The following is a 25430-nucleotide window of genomic DNA, read 5'->3' on the forward strand; positions in this document are numbered from 1 at the left end:
CAATTCCCACTGGCTGGTCTGGTGTTGAAGACTGGGCATAGACAGCAGAAGATTTGGCCTTCTTATATTTCCAATTCTGTTTTTCCCAAGAGGGTGATAAAATCAAGAGGTGATCAGAACAAGAATATTTAGACAATGACTTGCCTGCTGGTTTCTGGTTAAACTGATTATCTGCTCAGTTACCAATGCAGTCAACTACATGTTACTTAAATGTGTTTACCTGGGAAAAGCTGCCCATCAATAATGAAACATATCTTTATTACAGCCACTCTTTGCTCTCTACCTCTGCCCTGACTTTCTGGGTGAGGGTTCTATTGCCTATTTTGCATTGTATCAGTGGTTCTCAAACTTTCTGATCTCAGGATTACACACCTAAAAATTGTTGAGGACCCCAAGAGCTTTTGTTTTTATGGGTTAGATCTATGAATATTTACTAGTTCTCATAAAGTAACTATGATTTCATTTCATGGTAATGTAACATTTTATGAAAAATAATCATATTTTCCAAAACTGAGAGAGAGAAAGAAAGAGGGAGAGAGAAGTGTGAGTGTCTTTTAATTTTTCAAATCACTTTAATATGTGGCATAGCAGAACACTGCTGGATCTTATATCTGCTTGTGTACTCAGTTTGTTGAGATATGGTTGAAGGATATGAAGATTATCTGGGCTGATACACAGCTGGAAAAGAAAGGACTAACAGGATAGCCTTTTCAGGTAATTTTGGATACTCTTCTTTGATGCTACACTAAAACTTGACAATTGGTACTTTCATAAAAGTTTTAGCTGCAGTGTGGAATCTGAAGTCACACCAATGAACCTTTTGTACTCTTGTTACATTAAAATTCATTGGTTTGCATTTGGAATGATTTTGTAATGTCACACCTGGAAAACAGTGGTTCCCTGAATTGTGGAGAACTCCCAAATGCTGACACAATTCATTATACAATATTTAAAATGTCATATTCATTACTATAACCACCAAGCTCATCAGAAAAGTCCTATAGTATTGGGAAGCTATTGAGTTCATGGATGTGGATGTAAGTCTTCCAAAAGTCCAATTTTGGAAGGCTTGAAAGCTAGAATTTCATCATTGGCAAAAATATTGCTGATTACTTTCTTTAAAGTAACAAATTCATTTGGCTAATTTTCAAGAAACTGTCAGATATCCAAGTCTCAGTAGCCGTAATTTGTCTGACAGTTATTCTTTCAAGTAAAAATGGTACTTCAGGAAAAAGGTGGCTAGTTCAGCTCATAATTCAAGTAATCGCCCAAGTGCTTTCCTCAAGTTACGCGCCCTTCAGTACGTGCAGCCACAGACCTTTGTGCAGATATTCCATTTTCCCTCATAGAATATTAAAAAGATATATAATCAAGAGTCGAGGTTTAATAAAGTAAATCATTTCTACTACTTCATCGAGGACATTCTTAAGTTAAACTGGCTTTTGTTTTTTTAACCGTCTGCATGTAATGGTGAAAATGCAGTCACTGCCAGTGCAGTTCTGCGCCATTGCCTGATTCCTGCGCTAGCAGGGGTTGCATTTTCACCATTACATGCTCGCAGTTAAAAAAAACCAGCTTTACGCATCATTGTTTTGGCACTGTCAGTGCACAAAAAACTGAACTCCTCACTGTTGGTGTGTTCTTAGCTTTATTCTCGTCTGTCTTTCAGTCCACGGACATGTGACTCAGTGACACGAGCCTGGAAAAAGTGGGACAAACTATCTGCATGTGAAGTTGAAATGAAGAAATTGAAAAAAATTTTTTTTTAGATATGGGCAGATGCATTTTCTTCATGGAGAGATAAAGCATATGTCTTGAATAAGAACAGACTGTATTACTGATTCACAAAATTTGACAAAATAATGGCCCCAGAGTTCCCAGTTGTCTTTACCACCACTTTCTGTCTAAACGAGACAAGATTTCTTTCCAACTGGGATATGGATGCCATTTTGCAATTAAAAAAAAATTTGTTGGGGGGGTAGTAATTAGCTTTGTTTACTTACTTACGTACTTATTTATTTTGATGGCAGTACTGGGGACTGAACCCAGGACCTCGTGCATGCTAAGCATGCGCTCTACCACTGAGCTATATCCTCTCTCTTAGATATTCTTTCTAAATAATAATAATAATAATAATAATAATAATAATAATAATAATAATAATGATAATGGCTTTTTTGCATATGCTTTATATTTTTCCCAATTATAACCTAAATATAAATATAAAATACATAAAATATAAAGCAATTACGTAGAAGGTCTACTCTGTGACATAATGTACATGCATAGACAGAGACTCAAGAGCTGAACCAAACACTGCACTTTCATTCTTAGATTCTAGCCGGGGAGATACACAAGGAAAGAGCAAACTATATAACTTTCCACATATAATTACTCTGTCTTGACTCCCCTAACAGCCTGTGTAATAGGTAGTTGTAATAGGCAGAATATGGCTCCCCAAAGAACTCTACATCTTGATCCCCCAAACCTGTGAATACCTTACAGAGCAATATGTGATTAAGTTAAGGATCTTGGGATGGGAAAGCACCCTGGATTATCTGTGTGGGCGCAATGTAATCACAAAGGTCCATATAAGAGGGAGACAGGAGAGGCAGAAGGAGAAGACGTGACAAGGGAAGCAGAGGTCAGAGTGATGCAGGGCCATGGGCCAAGGAATGTGGGAGCCTCGAGATCCTGGAAAAAGCAAGGAAGTAAATTCTTACCCACCGTCTCTGGAAGGAATGCAATCCAGCCAACACCCCCATTTTAGCTCACTGAGATCCACTTGGACTTCTGACCTCTAGAACTATAAGATAATAAATCTGTGTTGTTTAAAGCAATTAGGTTTGTGGTAGTTTATTACAGCAGCAGGAAACTAATACGGTGGGGCATCATTATTGGTCCTATTTAACAGAAGAAAAAAAATGAGTTCAATGTTCACATGACTTAAACCACATGCATTCTGGAGGGAGTGCAAAATGGTATAACCCGCATGGTAGAATAGACACTTTGGCATCATCTATCAAAATTACCGATGCATTTAATCCACTTACCCCAATCCTACAGATATACCTACTTGCATGAAATGGCACATGTTCAAGTTCATTCACAGCAACACTGTTCACTAGAGCGAAATATCAGAAACAACTGTCTATCTCTAGGGGAGTAATGAAGTCAAATTCACAGCAGGATAGTATACCGCTGAGGAAAAGAATGAGGAAGCTCTCTACATACTGATACAGAAAGCTCTCCAAGATATTGTTAAGTGAAGAAAGCATATATGGGACGCTACCTTTTGTGTATGAAAAGGGAGAAAACAAGGATATACATTTTTATTTGCTTATTTTTGAATAAAGAAATACTGGAAGGATATACCCAAAACTTACAAAAGTGGTTACCTAGGGAAGACAAGGCTGTGTGGAATGAGGTGGATGAAGAGAGGGGTGGGAGAAAGATTTTTCAACATGCATCTTGTTATATCTAATTTTTTTAACTATGTGAATGTGCTACCCTATTTTTTTCTAATTAATTTTAAAATGAATTTAAATAACTTACGGGTCTAAGGCTGCACAATTATAGCAATAAAAGTAAAAACAGCAGGTGGCAGCAGCTACCTCTCACCTGCCAGGCACTTTCAGGTCTTTCTTATTACACCCTTATAATACCCATGTAAGGCAGGGATCATTCTCTTTTTTATAGATGAAGAAACTGAAGCTCAGAGAGGTTGAGACTTGCTTGAGGTCGCTCAGCTTGTATACAGAAGAGCTGACCTCCTAGCGTGGGTCTCTCCAGCTCCAGAGCCCACGCTCTTGGCCACCAGGCTGCGGTGCCTGGAAACGTCTTTGCCTTCCAGCATTAGTGCTGTGAATATTACAACACAGCATATCGCATACAAGTGGTTTGCAGACTAGCGTGAGAGCCAAGCTGGCTGAGTCAAGCATGATCATTTAGCCTTTTTTTGGCCAGGCTTTTCCATGAGGCTTTGGAGATCTTGATTTGGGGACAATTCATTGTTTTTTAATTCTGTAAAATGAGACAGTCAAAGAAGTTTCATCAGTGTGTGCACCATGGGATGACGTTGACAGATTCTTCCCTCCTGCTCCAGGCCAGGATCTGAGTCCCGGTCTCTTAAATTCCCCACCTGTTGTCCAGATCAGACTCTAACAGTTATAGAGTCTGAGGCAAGGGTATGCATGGAGACCTGTGTACCATCATCGTGAATATTTATAAGTTACAAGCCAAGCTAAGAAATGGTCAAATAAAATCCATCCAACTTACTTTTACAAATACACCTTCAGAAACATGTGGAAGGCCATGTTTGAATGAAAATGCTTGGGTTCTTAGACGTTCTGTGTCCAAACACGATACTGCAGAGAGCTCTGCCCATGAACTATGCGCTTTATCTTCTCACCCCGAGGTTCCCTCCTGGCCTCAAACTCCCAGCCCATATTTCCAAGCTCCATATTTCCACACAGCCAAATAGCCACCCCTTGGCCATACTTTGGGCCTAGGGGTATCATGCACCCAGGACCCAAGGCAAGACCCACACAGACCCTAGAAGCAGGCTCAGAGCCCTTGGGAATTCTAGGGCCATGGTTTAAATGGTGAGAAGGAGGGCTACATGTGGGCACGACCCCTTGGTCTCTAGGACTCCTCACCCTGCCAGGGGAGCTGAAGTCAGAGGAGAGGCAGAACCAAAGTCCACTAAAGCATGGAGCCCAGAGAAGGGAGACCTCTTTCTCGAGCCCAAAAGAAATACTGCCTTCCCCTAGAAGTGTTCACAGAAGTGGTCCTGGGAGATGGACAACATTCAGAGCTCAAGCCCAAGCAATCACGTACTGAAGACGAGAGAGCAGTAAGGAGAAAGAATCCCAAGGTTTGTAGTACTCTCATGTGCCAGACAACAAGCAGCGGGGGAAAGCAACTAAGTAGACCCAAAATTCCGGTGCAGTGGGGATGTTCTGGACATGTCTAAGCTCAATTTTAAAAGATGAGCAGTTGAGCAATGATGAAAAATTACCATTTTCCTTTTTGCTGTTAACGTTGTCAAAATACTTAAGCCCCCGCACACACATTTTTCACCTTAGGAATCATTTACTCCTGGTATAATAGTCCATGTCCAGGTTATTTGGACTTGAAGGAGCTGAATGGCCCTCAGGTACCTAAAGTAATGGGGGCTTATTGTAGAGCTGTGATGGATCAGGTTATTAACCGAAGCATCTCTCCCACCACTACAGATGGGGTCCAGCTGGGTCTGCTTAGGCTGGTCCCCACCTCTGTTTTGCTAAATCAGATTTTTTGGATTTTAATTTTTTTTAACTGAAGTGTATAGTCAGTTATAATGTGTCAATTTCTGGTGTAGAGCATAATGTCCCAGTCACGCATATACATACATATATTCAAATTCATATTCTTTTTCATTAAAGGTCATTACAAGATATTTAATATAGTTCAGATTTTGGGGATTTTGAAACTCAGAATTGGGAGAAAAGGCAACGAAGGAGAAAAACTAGACATCCAAAGGCAAGGGCTTCGGCAGAATTGGGGGCATGGAGTTTTACGTGGGAAAAATGCATTTTTAAAAAATTAAGATGTTTTATTTTGGTCTGTGTATCCCCCTCATGTCTGAGATCTACAAGTTGAAGATTCGCGCTACCATGAAATTACATGTAATTGCTGGGACATGTTCTGTTAGTGGTGACTTGGTAATATGACGAGACCCCATGGGAGAAGGCTTGACAAGCTGGTACATGTGGGAATGAAGATTTGGGAATCTCACAGGGATGTGGGAACATCTATATGAACATATCCATGGTGATCAGAACATAATGCAACAACGTTAGATGTGGTTCAGGATCAAAAGCAGCTTCAACAACCATCATCAACCATCATCATCTATTTCATGACTGTACTTCTATGCCTCTGTCTCTAATTACTCCTGCCACCCCACAAACCAGCCAGGGTTTTCCTCCACCCCTGGCGCCAATGGTCCTACGCCCTGTGTGTGCTATCCTCTTTCTGTGTGCCTTTTTAGTTTCAGTCACTGTGTGGTCACTAGAGCAGCTTGCAATCTTCTGGCTCTCTCTTCTTCAAAGCAAGCGATACATTTGATTGTGTTTACCTGCTCCACTAGAAGTTAAGCGTGGCCATAAGATATTCTTTGGCCAGTGCTACTGAGCAGAAGTGACACATGTCACTTCCAGGGGAACTTGAAGAGCTAGGATGTGTTTTACCGTGTTCTTTCTGCCACGGTGGCCAGGAGGTTCCAGACAGTGGCTGGTCCAACAGCCTGGGTCTCAGAGTGAGGAAACTGACAGTGTGGAGCGGAACACCCAGCCAACCTATGACGAGCACATGGTCAAAACAACAAAGAAACCTGTGAGTTTCCTTCAACCACTGAGCTCTGGAGCTTGTTTGTTACTGCAGCAGAAGCTAACCCAATAATTCTCAAAGTGTGGTCCCTGAATCAAAAGCAGCAGCATCACCTAGAAATTTGTTGGAAATGCAAGTTCTTAGGTTCCAGCCCAGACCTACTGAATAGGAAACTCTCAAGTGGGGCCCAGCAATCTGTGTTTTAATAAGCTCTGCCAATTATTCTAGTGCTCACTAAAGTTTGAGAGCCACTGACCTAACCTATCCCGATTGATTCTGCTTCCTTTATCAATCATCTGGCACTCTGTATCCAGAAATAAAAAGCACACAGACTCTGTCTGGTCTAACTGAATGACTGTCACCCTACCGGGCAGAACTCTTGCACCATGATACCTCATAGGCCATTGTCCCGACTCTAAACTGATTGTTGGGCTGTGTGCCTCCCTCAGGTGCGGTCAGCCCGGGCCCCAGTGGACATAGTTTGGAGGAGGGTAGGGAGGGGTCACTGATATAGAGCATGGCTACATCACCTGCATGGCCTGTATCACCACCGAGAGTTGTCCAGGCAGCACTGGACAAGGGTATAGTAGTTCAAAAGGGGCTGTAGATGTAGCATGAATGTTCTCCTCTATAAATTATAACAAAATTGAAGACTTCAGAGGAGTTGTGATGGACTGACCTGTCTTAACAATCATTTCCCATTCTCCTCTTTCCTGTTTTAGTTTGCCTTCTGCCAACCTCAGCTGACAGAGCTTTACAGCTTAAACTTTCTAAGGTTGAGCCAAGTGTTTCTAAATGTTGGTGCACATTAGAATCACCTGGGGAACTTTTAAAACTACCAGACCTTTTAATTCTGAATCTGATTTGGGGATGCGGACGGTTGGGATTTGCCAGATTTAGCAAGTAAAAATACAGGTGGCACAGTTACATTTGAATTTCAGATAAATAATGAATTTTTTAGGGTAAGTATGCCCCATGCAATATTTGAGAAATACTTATACGAAAAATATGATTTGTTGTTTATAAATTTAAATTTAATCAGGCCTCCATGGACAGGGGAAGCAGGGACAGGGCAAGGGTTGGGGGGCAGTTAGATCAATATTTTTAAAGCTCTCCTAGTGACTACCATTTGGGGTTTAAGATTGAGAATCTCTGGTTTTGCCCAACCCATTCTCAACCCTAGAGGATGAAGTTATTATTTTCTATCATCAGAGCTCCAAGTCAGTCTAGAGTGGAATTCATTCTTTTTTAAACACAATTCAAGTGATGGATTTCAGTCATTTATTTCTGCTTCTCCCATCATTGCACTATAGAAGTGTGCGGTGATTGACAACGCCAGCATTGTCATTCTGAGTGAATAGCACATAATCCCCCATTATGTAAATGCCTACCACCTCACTTCTGAATTAGGCATCAATTATGAATGAAGAGGCAATACTGAATGAAGAGGCTTAAGAGAGGAGAACTGATCTCTGATTCAAAGCTACTATAAAAAAAAAAGATGAATAAATTCAAGTGTTCCACTAGCTTTTAGAATGACACTCATAAATCTAATTTAGAGTGAGCCAATCACTTTTCCTGAGTTCCAGTAAGCACAGCTCTCCATGAGCATAGAATCTGATTAGGTTACTCTGATCTGCCAAAAGGTGAAGTAATCAGATAGGCTCCTGGACTGAATCGTAATTCTTGGTTCCTACAGTTCATTTAAAAAATAGTTCAGAAAAAAAAAAGTTCAGGGGTGACTGGACCAGAATATATGTGGCTATGGGACTACTGACTCAATCAGTGAAGCAAACGGGTAAGCGAAGTCATGTTTATACTATCAGAGTGAGATAGAACATTGGAAAACCTATTTGAAAACTGCTTAGAGAAGGCAAACCATTGTGATTCATGGTCAAAGATGACTTAGTTACAGTGACTTGAGAACACTGACAATGTGACACATCATAAGTTATTTTAAAATATATTTTTATAAACCTTTCCAATGACCAGACTACTGTAACTTCATTATGAAATATTTTGAAAATATAGATTAAAAAAATTCAGAATCTCACTACTCTAACAGAATCACAGTGTGTATTTACAGCTAGCTGCGTTTTTCTCCTAGACTAAAAAATTCTTTTCTGTGTTTTCAAGCGGTTGCCATTAAACATTCCTAAAGTCCAAGTCCACTGGAGCCGTGATGCTGCTGTTCATCACCTAGCAGGCACCTCAAGTGCCATTTTAAAGCTGTTCCTTTCCTTCCTTTCTTCCTTTTCTTTTTAAACCTCTAACCCTGACTCAGAAAGACCATAGATATTACCAACTCTTGATGGTCGAGGTTTCAGTTTAACACATCATGGCCCCCTCGTACCCTTTCCTCTCTCCTTTCACCCTCAAAAAGAGAGAACATCCCTTTTCTCCAAAGCTAACCCTCTACCTGCCCTCTAGTCTTCATCACTTCTGTCCCCCTGAACTAACCCTCCACCTAAACTTCAGACTCCATTGCTATATCCCTCTGCAGGTAGCTCACATCCATAGATAAAATGAGCCTACATATGATATGATCATATGATAATACAATCACATGATAATTGGTAATATCGCCTATATAACATGGGGTTATCAGTCCCCCATCCCCCACCAAAACTTCCTCACCCATAGAATAACACCTGGAATTCCTAGTGGAGCTTGCAAAAATTTGTATAAATGTATGTAAAATGTAATTTTCTCTACTTTTCTATAATCTCTCTCAATCATTAATACAAATCCTTATGCCACCAGATGGCAGAAACTTATTCATGGTCATTTCAGGATTGCCCTTACCCACACATTTTCCTTGAGGTTTTGTCTAAATTCTGGAGGGCTTCTATGATAACAGTAATATAAAAAACAATGACAGCTTCATGTACCACTTACTCTATACCAGGCGTTGTTTTATATGCCTTTCATGTCTTAACTCATCTGATTCTTACAGTAACCCAAGGTAGGTTTTATTAATGTCCTATTTGATATACGAGGAGATGAGTACATAGAGAATTAAGTCGTTTGCTCAAGAAAACAAATTTTGTAACTCTGTGTTATAGCCTGTGCTCTAAACCATCACCCCAGACCCTCCTTACTCTCTTTTATAGCCTAAGGCACTAGCATGTGGAGGTGGTATTACTGAACTGAACTTGGATCTGCTCTGCTCACCTGCCATGTGGCAAAGCCAATCTAGTGACATTGGGTTGTGGTGAAGGAAAGTACAGAATCTACTGGAGGTCGTCAAACAAGGAGAACAGGCAGCTAACGATCAAGAGACCCAAACTCCCTGATGGCTTTCAGGAAAGAGTTTTTAAAGGCAAAATTTAGGGATGAGTTTTGACTTTCTTCTGATTGGTTGGTGGTGACGTAACAGAAGGGTGATATTTTCATCATCAACCTTTTGGTTCCAACCCATCTGGGGTCTATATGCCTGTGGACACATGCAGTCACCATCCTCCACCTGGGGAGGGTGGTCATAGTTCCCATAGAACAACTCAAGCTATGTGTCAAATTGTTATGTACATCCCTTGAGGAGAAACCAGGACTCTGCTTCATGGCTGAACTGTTGTTGAAACTGTCGTTACTTTTCTTGCTTGACTGCCTTTCCTTTGTTTCTGCCTTCTCTCACTTCCCTAAATAGCAAACTGTTTGAATCTGCTCTTTGAAATCCAGGGAAGGCCTAGGAAACTAAATCTTTTTCTACAAGCAAGAAACAGAGGACACAGAGGGGCTTTTGTCTACAGGCGTGTCCCACAGGGTCCTGCTTGGTTTCAATCCATGCTTTTCTTTGACACTCCTCAATCCTGAGGGGAACAGGGACAGGACAAGCAAGGGAACAAAGCTCTGGATAGAGAGGTTAATCATAAACTCAGCAGGGGAACTCGGTTTTAGTGGGATTTAGTTTCAGTGGCTATCTCATTTGGGTCACTGTCTGTGTTGGCATTTACTGAAGCATCTTCCTCCCACCAGCAACACACAAAGGTGCTTGCTGACTGATCCCTCACCCCAAGGCCCCTCCATGACTGACATGCTTTCAGCTACTTCGACCCTCCCCTTGGGATCACTGCAGTTCTCTTGCCTTGCTGAGCCCTGGGCACTCTGCTTACCTATGTAAAACATTCTCTGTCCAGGTACAACATTCAACCACATTTCCTTGCCACCTTCCCAGGCACTGCCTGGGAATCAAGGCACATGTCCCCTCTACTACCAGATCAAGATCTCACAACCTACCTGGGATTCTGCCCCCGCCCTTCGCCCCCCACTCCCAGGCTTGGCCACAGAAGGCAGGGCATAGGGATGACCTCCCAGGGGGAGGTCAACACACTCCCCTCCTCCTCTGACTCCCCTCTGCCTGGTCTGGGAGGTCTTTATTTAGTCGTGGGTGGGTGGGTGAAAACTTGATCTCAATCCTCTAGAAATCTATGGTGGAAAGTCAACCACTGACACTGAGACCTTTAAAACTCAAAATCCAAGAGCTGGCTTCTGTTTTTACCCTCGAACATCTCGTTTTCCAAATATAAAAAGTGCCAGAGAGTTCACAGAAATACTGGAAATGACACCTGTTGCAGCAAGATATTGAATAAAGGCTGAAACCTTTCACATACTGTGAAGCTTAGCTAGAAATATTCCAAAAAAATACATTTTATCCACCTATTCATGTTTATCTATGTATTCATTAATTAGTTCATCAAATATTTATGATACATTTATAAAGCACTATTTGTCAAGGTTCTCCAGAGAAACAGAACCAATGAGATGTGTATATAAATAGAGAGATTTATTTTAAGGAATTAGTTCATGTGATTGTGGAGGCTGGCAAATCCAAAATCTGTAAGGTAGGCCAACAGGTTAGAGACCCAGGGAAGAGCTGACACTGCAGTTTAAGTCTGAAGGCCATCTGCCGGCAGAATTTCCTGCTCATCCAGGGTGTCAGTCTTTTCATATTAAGACCTTCAAATGATTTAGAAGGGCCCACCCACATTACAGAGGATAACCTGCTTTACTCAAAGACTGTTGATTCAAATGTTAATCCCATCCGGAAAAAAAAACAAAAACAAACCTTCACAAAAACATCTAAAATAGCGTTCAAACAAATATCTGGACACTGTGGCCCAAACAAGTTAACACATAAGATTAACCATCTCAAGCACCTACTCAGTTGCTTTTCACTGAGGTTTTAACAGATAAGACACAGTCCTTGGCCCTGTGGTATTTTCTCAAAAATTCAATAATTGACCAGTTCCCCAGTGTAGACAAATTCAAACTCAAGTGCAAAAGGCTAAAACCAGCTCCTTTTCAAATAGCAAGTAGGGATAAGAAAGAAAAAGAGGTAAAGAGGCTTCTGGGTGCCTAAATCATCACAAATACATCATTGGTAGAAATATGGGTGCTAATGGCACTGCTGGTGAGGACTCAGAAGGAAATGAGGAACATGCTAGAAAGTGGAGGAGAGGGGATCCTTGTCATGCAGTGGCAGAAAACTTGTCTCAATTGCGTGTCCCACAGTTATGTGGAAATCAGAACTTACAAGTGATAAAATTGGATATTTAGCTTAGGAGATTACCAAGCAAAGCATTAAAGGTTCATCCTAGTTCCTTCTTGCTGCTTATAGTAAAATGCAAGAGGAAAAAAATAGATTGAAAAAGTGGCAAGAAGAAAGGAACCAGGATTCATTGATTTAGGAAATCCTCAGCTTATCCAGATTGCAAAAGATATTAAAATTAGGAGATTCACTGGTAGGAGGTCATGCCTTGGAGAGGAAAGCCAAGAGTATATAGCTGGGCAACCTTTTGTTAGTGCCATAACTCCTTAAAATAGGCATCATTATTATTATTATAAATATCATTTAGATTTATTTATATGATTACCAGTTTCTTTGCTCCCCACTAAATTTTACATTTCAGACATCCTTTTTAGAGTCATTTTTTCCTCCTTTCTGGAGTGTATCATTAGAAATTCCTTTGGTCAACTAATCTTCGACAAAGGAGGCAAGAATATACAATGGAATAAAGACAGTCTCTCCAGCAAATGGTGTTGGGAAAACTGGACAGCAGCATGTAAAGCAATGAAACTAGAACACTCCCTTACACCATATACAAAAATCAACTCAAAATGGATCAAAGACTTAAACATAAGACAAGATACAATAAACCTCCTAGAGGAAAACATAGGCAAAACATTATCTGACATACATCTCAAAAATTTTCTCCTAGTAGAAATAAAAGCAAGAATAAACAAATGGGACCTAATGAAACTTACAAGCTTCTGCACAGCAAAGGAAACCATAAGTAAAACAAAAAGACAACCTATGGAATGGGAGAAAATTTTTGCAAATGAAACCGACAAAGGCTTGATCTCCAGAATATATAAGCAGCTCATATGACTCAATAAGAAAAAAATAAACAACCCAATCCAGAAATGGGCAGAAGACCTAAATGAGCAATTCTCCAAGGAAGACATACAAATGATCAATAGGCACATGAAAAAATGCTCAGTATCACTAATTACCAGAGAAATGCAAATCAAAACTACAATGAGGTATCACCTCACACCAGTCAGAATGGCCGTCATTCAAAAATCCACAAATGACAAATGCTGGAGAGGCTGTGGAGAAAGGGGAACCCTCCTACACTGCTGGTGGGAATGCAGTTTGGTGCAGCCACTGTGGAAAACAGTATGGAGATTCCTCAAAAGACTAGGAATAGACTTACCATATGACCCAGGAATCCCGCTCCTGGGCTTATATCCAGAAGGAACCCCACTTCAGGATGACACCTGCACCCCAATGTTCATAGCAGCACTATTTACAATAGCCAGGACATGGAAACAGCCTAAATGTCCATCAGCAGATGACTGGATAAAGAAGATGTGGTATATTTATACAATAGAATACTACTCAGCCATAAAAACCAACAACATAACGCCATTTGCAGCAACATGGATGCTCCTGGAGAATGTCATTCTAAGTGAATTAAGCCAGAAGGAGAAAGAAAAATACCATATGAGATCGCTCATATGTGGAATCTAAAAAACAAAAACAAAAACAAACGAACAAACAAACAAAAGCATAAACACAGGACAGAAATAGACTCATAGACACAGAATACAGACTTGTGGTTGCCAGGGGGGCGGAGGGTGGGAAGGGATAGACTGGAATTTCAAAATTGTAGAATAGATAAACAAGATTATACTGTATAGCACAGGGAATCACAGAGGAAAAAATGTGATAATGAGTGGGTATTTGTCCATGTATGACTGAAAAATTGTGCTGAACACTAGAATTTGACACAACATTGTAAAATGAGTATAAATCAACAAAAAATGTTTTAAAAAAAAGCAGCCAACAGAGGCACAAGGGAAAAAAGAAAAAAGAAATTCCTTAAGTGAGTTTCTCTTGGTAGCAAACTGTTTTTATCTGAAAATTTCTTTACTTCCACTTCATTGTTAAAACAAAATTTTAACAGTTCTAAGTGGACAGTTAATGCCTCTCAGCCTTTTGAACATATTAATTGTCCAATGGATCCCATCCTTACTGTGAGAAGTTGGCATTCAGTCTAACTGATGAGTTCTGAAGGCATTCTCTTTTTCACTCTTAGCAGTTTACTGAATCTAATCTTTATTGTTGGTATTCTGTAGTTTCACTAGAAGGTTTCTAGAAGGGAGTTCTTTTTGTTAATCCTTCTTGACATGGGTTTTGATTCCTAGATCTGTTGGCTCATCAGGTCTGGAAATTTTGCAGCTATTATCTCTTGGAATATCTCTCCTCCAATTTCTCTCTCCTCTCTTTTAGCACTCCAAATAGACTCCTTTTAGACTTTCTCATTCTACCCTTTGTACTTGGTGACACTCTTATATGTGCTCAGTCCCCTTGTTTCTCTGTGTAAATCTCTCTTCCAATTCATTAATGACAGAGTCTCAGCTGTGTACAAGCCCATGGCATGATCACCCACTCCTCTCTAGGGTACTAATTTTCAAAGTTCCAGGATTCTGAATCCACACTGCCTGGGTTCAGATTCTGGCTCTACCACTTACTCTTGCATGACAATGGACAAGTGACCCAATTTCTCTGTGCTCAGCTTCTTCTTCTATCAAATGATGGTTGGTAATAGCTCCTCTCATAGGACTGTTATGAGGAATAAACAAATTGATATGAATAAAATGCTTGGAAGTGCTCTAAAGCTGCTTTCACTTACTTTGAGTACTGACATGTGCCTCCATGTTAGTTGAAGGCTCGCTCATTTGTTTTAGCTCACTGAACTTAAAAAAAAAATGATCTTGAGGATTTCCTGTATTTTCTTCCAAGCTGGGTAAGCATTTAAACATATGTTCGTTAAAATTTACTCAGGATCTAGTTGAAAAGAACATTTGTTAAAATTTGTCTAGATTCTAGTTGAATAGCCTAGTAGGAAGGCTTTTCTTTAACTACTTAGTTTGTACATTGCGAAGATTGAGCTGGAGAAAGCATTCCAAAGCAGGTTCAAGGCTTTGCTAGGGCCCTGGGTCTTTCCAATATTCTAAGCTTTCCTAGAACAGGAAAGGGCAAACAGAACAATAAAGGGCTGCTTTGTTCCAAGCTCTCTTTAGAAGCATGACCATGAGCCTCCCTTTATGCCCCAGTGGAAGCCCTCCCCAAACTGCTCTGACAACCCTTGGTGTAAAAAGCCACTCTCTACTTCTCCCTACACTTACGCTGTGTACAAGTATCTATAACAATGTATGTAACCATATTATCTCTTATTTAACCTTATATTCTCTGCACATAGTAGTTCTGCACATAGTAAAAGTTTGTTAAATGCATGAATGAACGAGTGAAAGAAAAGGCAATGGAGGAAACAACATACATGAAGTATGAGTTCTTCCTATGATTTAGAAATAAAGATGAAACTTCCCTCACAACTTTCAACATACTAAATCCTCATGAACAAGCCAATTGCTAAGTATGTTTAAAGACCTAGAGATAACTATCATACAAAAAGCAAAAGCACTACAATTGGCTGTTTCTGGGGAATGAAATCAAGACTAAAGAGAGGTGAGTCAGAAATCTATGATTTTTCTTTAAAAGTCTTCTGATATTTGATCTTAAACTATGTATATCTTGATTAAAAAGTATTTAAAAACAGAGATGAGTCAGTTTTGGACCTGCTGTAACTCAAAAGCAGCCAGCAGTATGTTTGACCTCATGGGCTTTTAGACAGTCCCTTTTTTTTTTTTTTCTCTTTAAATTTTGTACCCAAAGTCCTGATGACCAAAGAGTTGTTGACCCAAAGCCAAGCTGGCAAATAAACAGAACTGTGGACTTTAAGAAGGCAGTTCCAGCAGACCTAGACCAGCTAAGCAGGCCTGCTGAGTGGTGCCTGAAGGCAGCCAGAAAGGCACTAAGTAAATCAACGAACTCCATGGTTTTCCTGAAGACCTCTTGATATCAAAATTTCTTTCCTTACATGCGTCTCCTCTGATCCTGTGGAAATGAAAATTGACATCCACAGTCATATTCTACCAAAAGAATGGCCAGATCTAAAGAAGGTAATGATGACTAATTTGCTGAATTATTTCTAGAACTGCTCCAGGGTCAGTGCCTCTGTTATAGACCTATGTCTTCTTTGGGGAATTAGATGTCAAGTTTCTTTGCTTTAAAAGTGACTTTAAGCTATTTGGTAGCTCTGATTTCCTAGTTTTTAAAGTTGACTTCCTATTTATTTTGAAAGGACATTGATAAAAGACGTAGGTGCTCTCTCAAATCTCCTTTCCCTCCTCAAATGAAGGATTCTTTAAAATTTCTGGACAATGTAAGTCAAGCAGTTTTACTTCCATTTAAGTCATATATTCAGCTGCTGGGGCGATATGTGCCAACTATAGATTTTAAAGTTAAAGTTTCAAGTAAGAGACTATTAAAAATGGAATGTGATAGGTTTCCAGGACTTCTAAAACAGCTCCCTTCCAAAATGTTTAAAATAAGTTTTAGAAGCACCAAATGATAGCTTTGTGGAATTTTTTTTAGTCTATTTTAGAACACTGTCTGAACCTTTCCTTTTTGATGTTCTTTAAGCTGTAAATCCTTGTTATGAACTAGAGAGTAGGAACATCCAAAAAAAAAAAAACACTATAAGAAATGACATGAAGCCTTTGCACAATGAGTGCCTCTAAAGACTGTTCTCCGTGTTTCTCAAAAGATGAAAATTTCCCTTCGTCATTAGGAACTGTTAAATGAGTACTGAAAAAGGAAGGTAGGAGACAGGAAAGAAATTTAAAATTGGTTCAAGTTTTGTTCAGGCTAAGTATCAGATTTTACCCAATCTTCAGCCTTCGCTGGTACTTTTACCCTACTGATAATGTTTCATCTTTTTTATTTCAAGGGAGGAAAACTGCATTAACCCAAACCGTAATAAAAATGTGGTTTCTTGTTTCATGGTGCAAGTAGATGAAACTATTTTCTGTCTCCTAGAAGAATGTTCATCTTAAGTGTTTCTGTGTCCATTGGTATTTTAGTTAAGATGGGTAGTAAACACTGAAGGTCAAAAAATACAAACGATGCTAAGCCATCCTTGAAAGGCTTTCCTATTACAGCTTATGATAAGAGCCAACCCTATCAAACTAACCCCTCCAAGAGGAGCCTACATGTCTACGTGAGAACTTGCTGTTCTGAATGTTGTTGTCCTTATATTTTATTAACCCGTAGACACCAGTTCACAATGTTAGTGATGAACACCCAAAGCAGCCCAAAAAGGTGCCTCTTCTTTGCTGAAGGGAGAAAACTTTCTACCCAGTATCCTGGGTCACAACCCCATCTCCCAGTACTTACATCCCACCAGAAAGAAGCCTGCCTCCAGTCTGAGCAGAGAACTGGTCACCAAGAGCTGACAATTTCTAGGTGCCCTACCCAATGCAGGGCCCTGAAGACATTGTTAAAACTGCCCTGGGAAGCTCCAGGACACAGAGCACTGGGGAGGCTACAGCCATAAATGGGTGCCCCGGAGACCTCCCAAGCACAATTTCCACTGGTTCCTGACCCGCCATACCCTTCCTATCTACTAGTTATGCTTCAAAAGACAGGAAGGGCGTTTCATACCCATAAAGCAGGCTTTTATCTAGCAATCTCACATGCTGCAAGCAGATAACTGATATACTAAATGATGATGATGATGACAGTAATAATAATCATAATACTCATACTTTCAGAGGGCAATATATACATGTCACTTGAGTCACATAAAATCTTGTGAATTGCAAATGGGATTTGTATCATTAACCCTGCTGGACAAATGAGGTCCCTGGGACTCAGAAACAAGCCTAGACACCCAGAGCTATGTGGGGCTGTGGTGGCTCCCCCACAGCTCTACCCCCACACCCACCTTGAGAGCGGGTCCAGGAGCACATCGCTGCTGTAAGGGATGTGCCACCCCTTACTGCTTCCCTCTGCCCTCCAGCGCCTCCCTGGACATCAGCACACTCCCCAACTCCCCACACTCTCATAAACCCACTGAGAATTTCCTCACGGGGTCACTGAAACCTGGCTTCCAACTGGCAGGTCAAGCAATGGGATCTGTTAGCGGTAGAAGTTTCCATTTGAGTGCAGACAAATCAGTGCTGAAACAACTAACAGAAAACAGTTCCTGTGTTTTCAAATGGGGTGGGGTGAGATAAATAAACATATATCTAAATGGTGCCGGGATCCTTCTCTTTCTCTCTCTCCCGCTATTTCCAGTCTATACAATCAGAGTAAAGTGAGTATTACAGTGACATTAGTTAATAGCAGATATTCCTTGGTGTTCATATCATTCAATAGCTAAAGCAGATTTTCCTTTGTATTTAGTTAATTTCTTGGTGGGTAAAGTATTATTTCAAAACATCAATCTCTGATCTTTTCTCACCATTTTTTCCAACTTTCCAATAAAAGAATGCAAAGAATAAGCCAGTCTTGGTTTTATTTTAGAAGATGAAGCACCTTTGGAAGAACTAGTATCTCTTTTCAAACCTGCCTTTCCTTATTAAATATTAATAGACACACTTCAATAACCTTGACCTCCTTATGCAGCGAAGAAACAGAAAAGCAGAATCAATAGGCTGGGGTTGATGATTAATGATTACAAAGGACTGGGAGTTGAGAAATGTTTCCATTTTCACTTTCTAATAATTATTTTAGTCAGAGTTACACTTAAGCTCCTGGGGGTGGGGCTCTATCTGATATAGAACGGGAACAGATTCAGGGGGCATTCAATTAAATTGTTTCTGATGAATCAAGACCCACACTCTGGCCCAAGAAACTATGGTGAAAGTTGTTTCAGGCTGATCTGCAATGAGATTATTCATAATAACAAGGATGATAATAAGGTTACAGACTTTCCCATCATCAAGACTTCACTGCCCACCTACTATGTGCCAGACAGTAGGGCTTGCAAAGATTCTTCTAACTTTATTTTATTTTTTTAGTATAAACGAAGTTTATTCTAAGAAGAGCAACTCACTGAGAGATAAAATGTCAAACATTTTCAGACAGTAAATACCTCCTGGCATATGATCTGACAGAAACTATTCCCAGGGTCATAAATTTCAGCCCCCTGGCTTGGTTCAACCTAGGATGAGAGCTGAGGGTCTGTGTGGAGCTCAGACCTGGAGCAGAATAAAGTTGCCCCAAATAGGTTAGGTCTTTGCAAAGGCTCAGGGGAAGCACAAAGTCTTCCGAAGAGTTCCAAGTGCTTTCTAAGAAAGGGGAGGGATGGAACACAGAGCAACAAAGGGCTCCTTCCTTCACAGCGCTCCTTACTGTCTGATCCCAGGATATGCCTGATTTCACGACCTAAGGATGAAATAGGCTGTCACCACCATGCCATCCCCTCTGCCATTACCACCAGCCACTACCACCATCACCATTATTGGTACCACCACTGCCACCAAACTCACAACCACAACCATCACCGCTATCATCTCATAGCTTCCACCACTGCCATTACCACCAGCATCCCTACCACCACCATCACCATCACTACTATTGCCACCACCTCCGTGGCCTCCACCACCACTGTCCCCACTGTCCCCATCATCATTGCTGGCTAGCGTCAATAGCTTTCTCTTCATTGTTTCAGTTAATTCCCATAAAAACCTCTGTAATGGCTACTGCTGTTAGCCTCCTTTTACACATAGAAAAACACTGACTTCAAGATGTTAAGTTACTCCAGGAAAGTAACATATCTCGTAAGTGGATTGTTGTGTGTGACAAGACCCCTCTGTTCTGCCTGCCTCTGCCTCTCTGTCCTTCCCCAAATGGAATACTTCTCTAACCCACTAATTTATGGGTTACTATTCCATAGGGAATTAGAAAAAGTAAGAAAGAAAGAGTAAGGAAGGAAAGAAAGAAGGCTGAAAGGAAAGCAGGAAATAAAACCTTTTCTTTTATATCAAAGTAAGATTTCAATGGCAAATTTCCAGTTTGAGAGAGAGTTTAAGTTTAAAGTGTAACTGATTGAGGCCATATTCCATCCCTTCCTCCAACATACCTCTCTGGGCAACTTTATCCCGGGGAAGGGAGAGGAAAAGCACAGGGTACTGAATGCATGAAGTGGGTGGGAGAGGGCTGGCAAAGGAGAAACTGGGTGCAGGGAGGAGAAACTGGGGCCCCTGGTTGACAGGTTCCCTTGCGTGACCAGCCTGCTAAGCCAGGTGCTCCGAAGTCACTTGGGAGGAGGCAGGTAGATTTCCTGGGCTAACATGATTATTTGGAATTAGAACTCAAGAACAGACCTTATGCCCAGGTAGAATAAGACTGGTAAAAAACTCAGCAAATCTTAAGTCTGTTGGGGCACATACCAGTCATGGACACACAAAGACCCTGTCCTGCGGGCCCAGGCCGCCCCTCTCAGTCTGGAGGTGAGAGGGATCTGCCAAGACCTGGCTCCACTAAGACAACTTCTCTGCACCATGACATAAGAACCAGACCGCGGTTACCTGGTCTCATCCAACTACGACAAGTGAGGAGTTGCACTGATACTTCGCTTCATCAGCTCCACCCACAGTGGCTGACAAGAGCTGTTGATGAGCTCTGGACATCGCTGTCTCTGGCCTCCACACCCTCCCTTCTCACCTCACACTTTGAGAGCCATTGCTTTGGAGCACAGAAATGCTGAATACTGGAAGAAAATCTCCAATCTGTCTCCAGGCCACCTTTTCAACCACCCTCTCATGACACAACCTGACCCAAGTTGTGCATCAGTGCCCTCCTCCAGGCTCCCAGAGGACTTGGGTGTCGATCAGTCACAGCATGTCCCACACACGACAAGGCTCTTCAATCACCTGCCCATCCCAACCTCACCCTCCCAAGACCATGCTCCATACATAGCTGTTTTTCAGCCCTCGAAAGACTGGTCAGGGTGGGACCCCCTGAGGGTTTGATGAAGAATGAATAAATAAATGAACAAAACTGAATTTTAAGACCTATAGTTACATGAGTCATATATACCTATGTTTTTAGGCAGAGTCTTTCAAAATTTTTTATTCACAACCCCCAAAAAGAAATATATTTTATATTTGTGAGTCAGTACAAACATGTAGATATATAATGGAAAAAAGAGTTTCATAAAACTAATACTACATGGAAGGCATTCAGATGTATTTGTTCTGTTCTGTTCTGTTCTATTCTATTCTAATTTTATTCTGTTCCATTCCATTCCATTCCATTCTATTGCTTTATTATCTTAGCTTGGGTTTTCCAAGAAGCAGACCCTGAGACAGGGATTCAAATGCAACTCATTTACTTTGGAAGTGACCCCAGGAAGCACCAGCAGAGAAATGAGGGAAAGCAAGGCAGCCAATGAGAGTGTAGAATGTGTGCTTCACTGCAGAGTCATCCTGCCCGAGGCGGGAGGAATTCAGTGTGTGGAGTTTATATACAAATCCCCCCAGCCATTGGTTGATGGGTTCTTCGGGGGGCAAGAAGAGGGCATCACTAATTTCCTGGTACTTCTGCCCTCCTAGAAGTTCCTAATCAAACTGGCTCCAATGGCAAAAGGGAAACCCTTGGCAAAGATGTGCCAGTAGCTGAAGGAGGGCTGGTGTGCACAGAAGTGCTACAGGGAGGGCATATGGGTGGGACACCAGCAGCACCTGTGACACATATGATTTCATGTTTTTAGAACATCTGGGCCATTAACCACTAAATTCATTTCGTGATCTACTCACGGACTGTCACCCACAGTTTGAAGGGTTAGTGTTCTAAGATAGTCTTTCCTAAAGAGTGTCCTTACGGTCTGTGTACTCCCGGTGGTGCAGAAAGGATTTTAGTACATGAACAAATATTTTTTAATGTTCATCTTCACTTAAAAATCACAACCTGCATCTGGAGAAAACATAAAACTAGCACTTCTATGATACAGGACTTTATTCCTGAAGAAATCTGTTTCAGGAAAAATTAATTGGTTTGAATGTAAATGTTGAATAAGTGATACATGGGCACGGGGAGAAAATGGGAGGGTGTTGCCTGAAAGGAGGGAGCTCAGGCTGCTCTGCCCCAGGGATGCCCTTTACCGCAGTCCTCTCTGCTTTGGTCTTCCAGTCTAACTGTGCTTCTTCCCCTGCAGAGATACGGGTACGGAGGCTGGGTGCAGCTCCAACACCACAGAGAGGTGAGTTTCTCCCAAAGCCTGAGCGGGCCTCAGACCCATGGACATCTGGGTCTGAGACCTTCCCACGGGTGGGTCTCCTCGGAGCTCAACTCTTCTGCCCTTCAACTGACTTTATAGGAGGCAAGGGAGCAACACTGAGGTTTCTCAAAATTATTAGGAAAACTGTGGATAAACCAAAGAGCGGCATTTAGGAAAATCGAATTGGAAATTGAGAAGTCATTAAGAAATGTCTCTCTCTTTTTTTTTTTTCTTCCTTAGAACCAATTTAAGCCTTGCTCTGCCTCAAGGAAGTGATCTGGTCCTTTCCCCAGTTATGACAGTATATTCAGACTGACCAAAAAAATACAACAGTTTAGGTTTGAGCACAAGCTGAGAAATTAAACACTAGAGACAAAGGGGAGAAGCCGCTGTTATTAAAGGCTGAGTTTGATCAGAGGAAAAAGCAGGAGGAGGAAGGCTTGGGGCAAAGCGTTCTGGAAATGATGAGGCGTGAGAGTGAGCTGCAAGTCTCGGGCTGCACAGGGGTCAGGTCTGACTTTATTTTAAGAGGCATCACGTGCCTTCGTGAAGAACATGGGGAACCCTCTTGAGCCTCCAGTTGGAGCACAGACACGACTAAGGCAGGTCCCGGAGCACTTGGGGTCTGGGAAGCCCACATGCAGGGGTAATGCAATGCACCATGAGAAGGTGAGGACAGCTTTTACACAGGGTGCTGGAAGACATAAATTCCTAAGGAATCAAGGGAACAAGAAAGTAAAGACAGGGAGCGAAGGAATGGAGATATTAAACACACAGAAGTCCAGAACTCAAGTGCTTGGCTAGGGCTGGTACCAGCATTTCTCAAAGTGTGGTCTGCAGCCCAGCAAGTTCAGCTTCACCTCGGCACTTGGGAGACATGACATTCTTGGGCCTCCCCCCAGACCTATCAAATCAGGAACTCTGAGGATCAGTCCAGCAATCTGTGTTTTGATAAGCCTCCAGGCGATTCTGATGCTCACTCAAGGTTGAAAACCACTGGTTCTATTCATTCACTGACTCACTGATTTTTATGGACACGTATTTTGCGCCAGGCCCACCAGTCTAGACACTGGGAAACTCTGATGAACAAGACAAACACACTCCCTGTCCTCATGGTGCTCAAATTTAGGGGGAGACAGACAAATATGATCACTTTAGAGGATGGAAGGAAAAAAGTCTTGTCACAGGGAGTGACTGGGAAGATTCATTTGGGCTCACTGGTCAGGGAGCCAGCTAAGACTTAGAGGAAAAGCCTTGGAAGGGTGCCTCTGGCTGAGGGAACAGCAGTTGCAAAGGCCACCATATGAGGAAGAGCTGTGTTCAAGGAACAGAAAGGAGGGCACTTTGGCTGAGATGTAGTGAAAGAGGGAGACAGTAGGAAATGAAACTAGATCACAAAGGAACTTGGAGCACAGGCTAATAAGGAATCTGAATTTTATTCTTAATACAATGCAAATTCTTTGGAGGGTCTTAATGGCTTAAGAAGACCACCTTGTCTGCTCTCTGGAGAATGGAGAGAGGTAGGTAAGAGTGCGGGGAGCAAAGTGGTAGGAAGAAGCCAGAGAGGAAGGCAGAAGTCTCGTCAGACAGGGCCTTGGAGGACGGGCTTAGGCTTTTGTGCTTGATCCTGAAGGCAGTGGGGAACCATTAAAGAGTTTTAAACATCAGAATCTCTCGGGCAGCTCATTCTCACCTTCATCAAAGACTGCCCACTAAGTGCCAGTTTAGATAGACACTGGGATGTACTTCTATGAACAGTGCCAGTTCCTAGCCTGGGACCTCGTGATCTAAGCTGGCCTCAAGTCTCCCCCAAAGAGAAAACAATCTGAATAGAGAGGATTACAAGGTTACTCAGAAGCCCCAGAGATGGGCAGGGATGGGCAGCCTATATTGTTTTTTTCCACTCCATGTCTCAGGCTGCACTTTGTAACCTTGATACTGGATTTGAGTGGCCTTCGTTTCATTTTGTTTCTGTATTAAGAGACTGCATAAACGTAACAGCAAATCTCAAAAACAAACAAAAAACCCAAAACAAAAAGAAACCCAAGAAGAAAATATTTCCAGTCAAATCAATCACTCACATTATTTCCAGCAAAACTGGATATAATGGCAGGCTAAAAAAACCAAACTGTGGCACTCTCCTTTCCTCTGTTTCAAAAACAAAACAAAGCAAACTAAAACAGAACCAAATTGGCATTTTTTCATAATTATTGTGGTCAGGGATCACAGTCACTGGAAAACAACATGCAAATATATACAAATATGAAAGTGAGGCTAAGAGCAGTGAGAAAATCCAGTACTTTGGGATTGGAATTTCTTTTCATTCTCCTATATTCCTTTGGGGAACAAATTTTTTCTGTCCCCCATGACTGATTTACCACAGAGATTCCTGTTTTCTGAAAAGTCTTTCCAAAACATTTCTCTGGTCTGTCCTGCTTCGTTCTCTTCTTAACCTTTGGTTTCTCAATGCTTTTGGAATGAATGGAGGGGTATTTATTTGCCATGGTGAAACTTTGTTCACTTGTCCTTTGGTTGAATATTTATAATTCAGTTGAATATTTACAAAAGTCTGCATGGCCTCCTCCCAAGAGCTGTTTGAGTGGGGGCAGGATTGAGTCCTGGTGGCAGGGACACTTGGCAGCACCAAAGGAGGCCAGACACAGGGCTTATTTCAAATCCATGGGTCAGTAGCATCTACTGACCATTGAGTATATCCACTGAGGGTTGTCCAGGCCCCCAAAATCACACACACACACACACACCATTTCCATCACACTTAGCATTTTCTCACATACTATTCTGTGTGATCTTCAGTCATCAGGGTCCTGCTCTCAAAATGATTTCCCTCTCATGGGGGAGCCAGGAAGACACTCAAATGAATAAAGAGCATACAGACGGTGATAATTTTGTGCTGAGCAAAAGAGACAGTAAATTCAGCGGGGTGGAAAGGCCAAGGCAAGGGGCATTTTATCTGAAGATGAAAAACATCACAGAATTCTGGCGCTAGGGATCATCTAGTCCAGTGTTTGAGAATGTGGGCTGAAACACAATAGTGAGTCATAATATCAATTCAGTGGGTTAGGACACCTTTAAAAATAAAACAGATTACAAAAGAAAATGGCAGAATGTATTGTTCACGGTCAGAGTAAATGTTGTTTCATGAAACTTTTGTCTCAGTTTGTAATCTGTATTATAAATAGATATATATGGATGTTCTGGGTCACAGTGGAAAATATATTTCTTAATGTGGGGTCATAGCCAAAATCAAGTGAAAGCCATTAATCTAGTCCAATGCCTTCATCTCATGTTTTTATTTTTAAGGTTAATTCTTCCATTACATAAGTAGTATCTAAACAAATTCCCCTTTTAAAATTTAAGTTATTGGAGATAAAGCTTGCCCTTGGATCAGCATTCCTCATCCTC

General features: G+C 41.4%; 2 protein-coding genes across 10 annotated transcripts in view; one reads left to right on the forward strand and one right to left on the reverse strand.

Annotated features, from left to right (window-relative positions):
• The window catches only part of TMEM163 (transmembrane protein 163), a 320028-nt gene that overhangs the window by 239048 nt on the left and 55550 nt on the right, over positions 1-25430 (reverse strand). The gene's annotated exons all lie outside the window — the stretch shown is intronic.
• ACMSD (aminocarboxymuconate semialdehyde decarboxylase) overlaps positions 15639-25430 on the forward strand; it is a 60506-nt gene continuing 50714 nt past the window's right edge. For 4 of the 7 annotated variants that reach the window (XR_004136632.2, XR_010380557.1, XR_010380558.1 and 1 more), the window contains exons 1-2: positions 15639-15900; positions 21945-21989. Coding sequence is in view for 1 of the 7 variants with exons in the window: in XM_031451309.2 (XP_031307169.1) it covers positions 15844-15900; positions 21945-21989 (102 nt within the window). In the remaining 6 variants the exon portion in view is untranslated. Of the gene's footprint in view, positions 15901-21944; positions 21990-25430 lie in introns of those variants that run through there. The other 3 variants (XR_010380559.1, XM_031451309.2, XM_064484723.1) reach the window with 3 other exon arrangements.

The sequence above is a fragment of the Camelus dromedarius genome, chromosome 4 (genome assembly GCF_036321535.1).
Source record: "Camelus dromedarius isolate mCamDro1 chromosome 4, mCamDro1.pat, whole genome shotgun sequence".
Lineage (NCBI taxonomy): Eukaryota > Metazoa > Chordata > Mammalia > Artiodactyla > Camelidae > Camelus > Camelus dromedarius.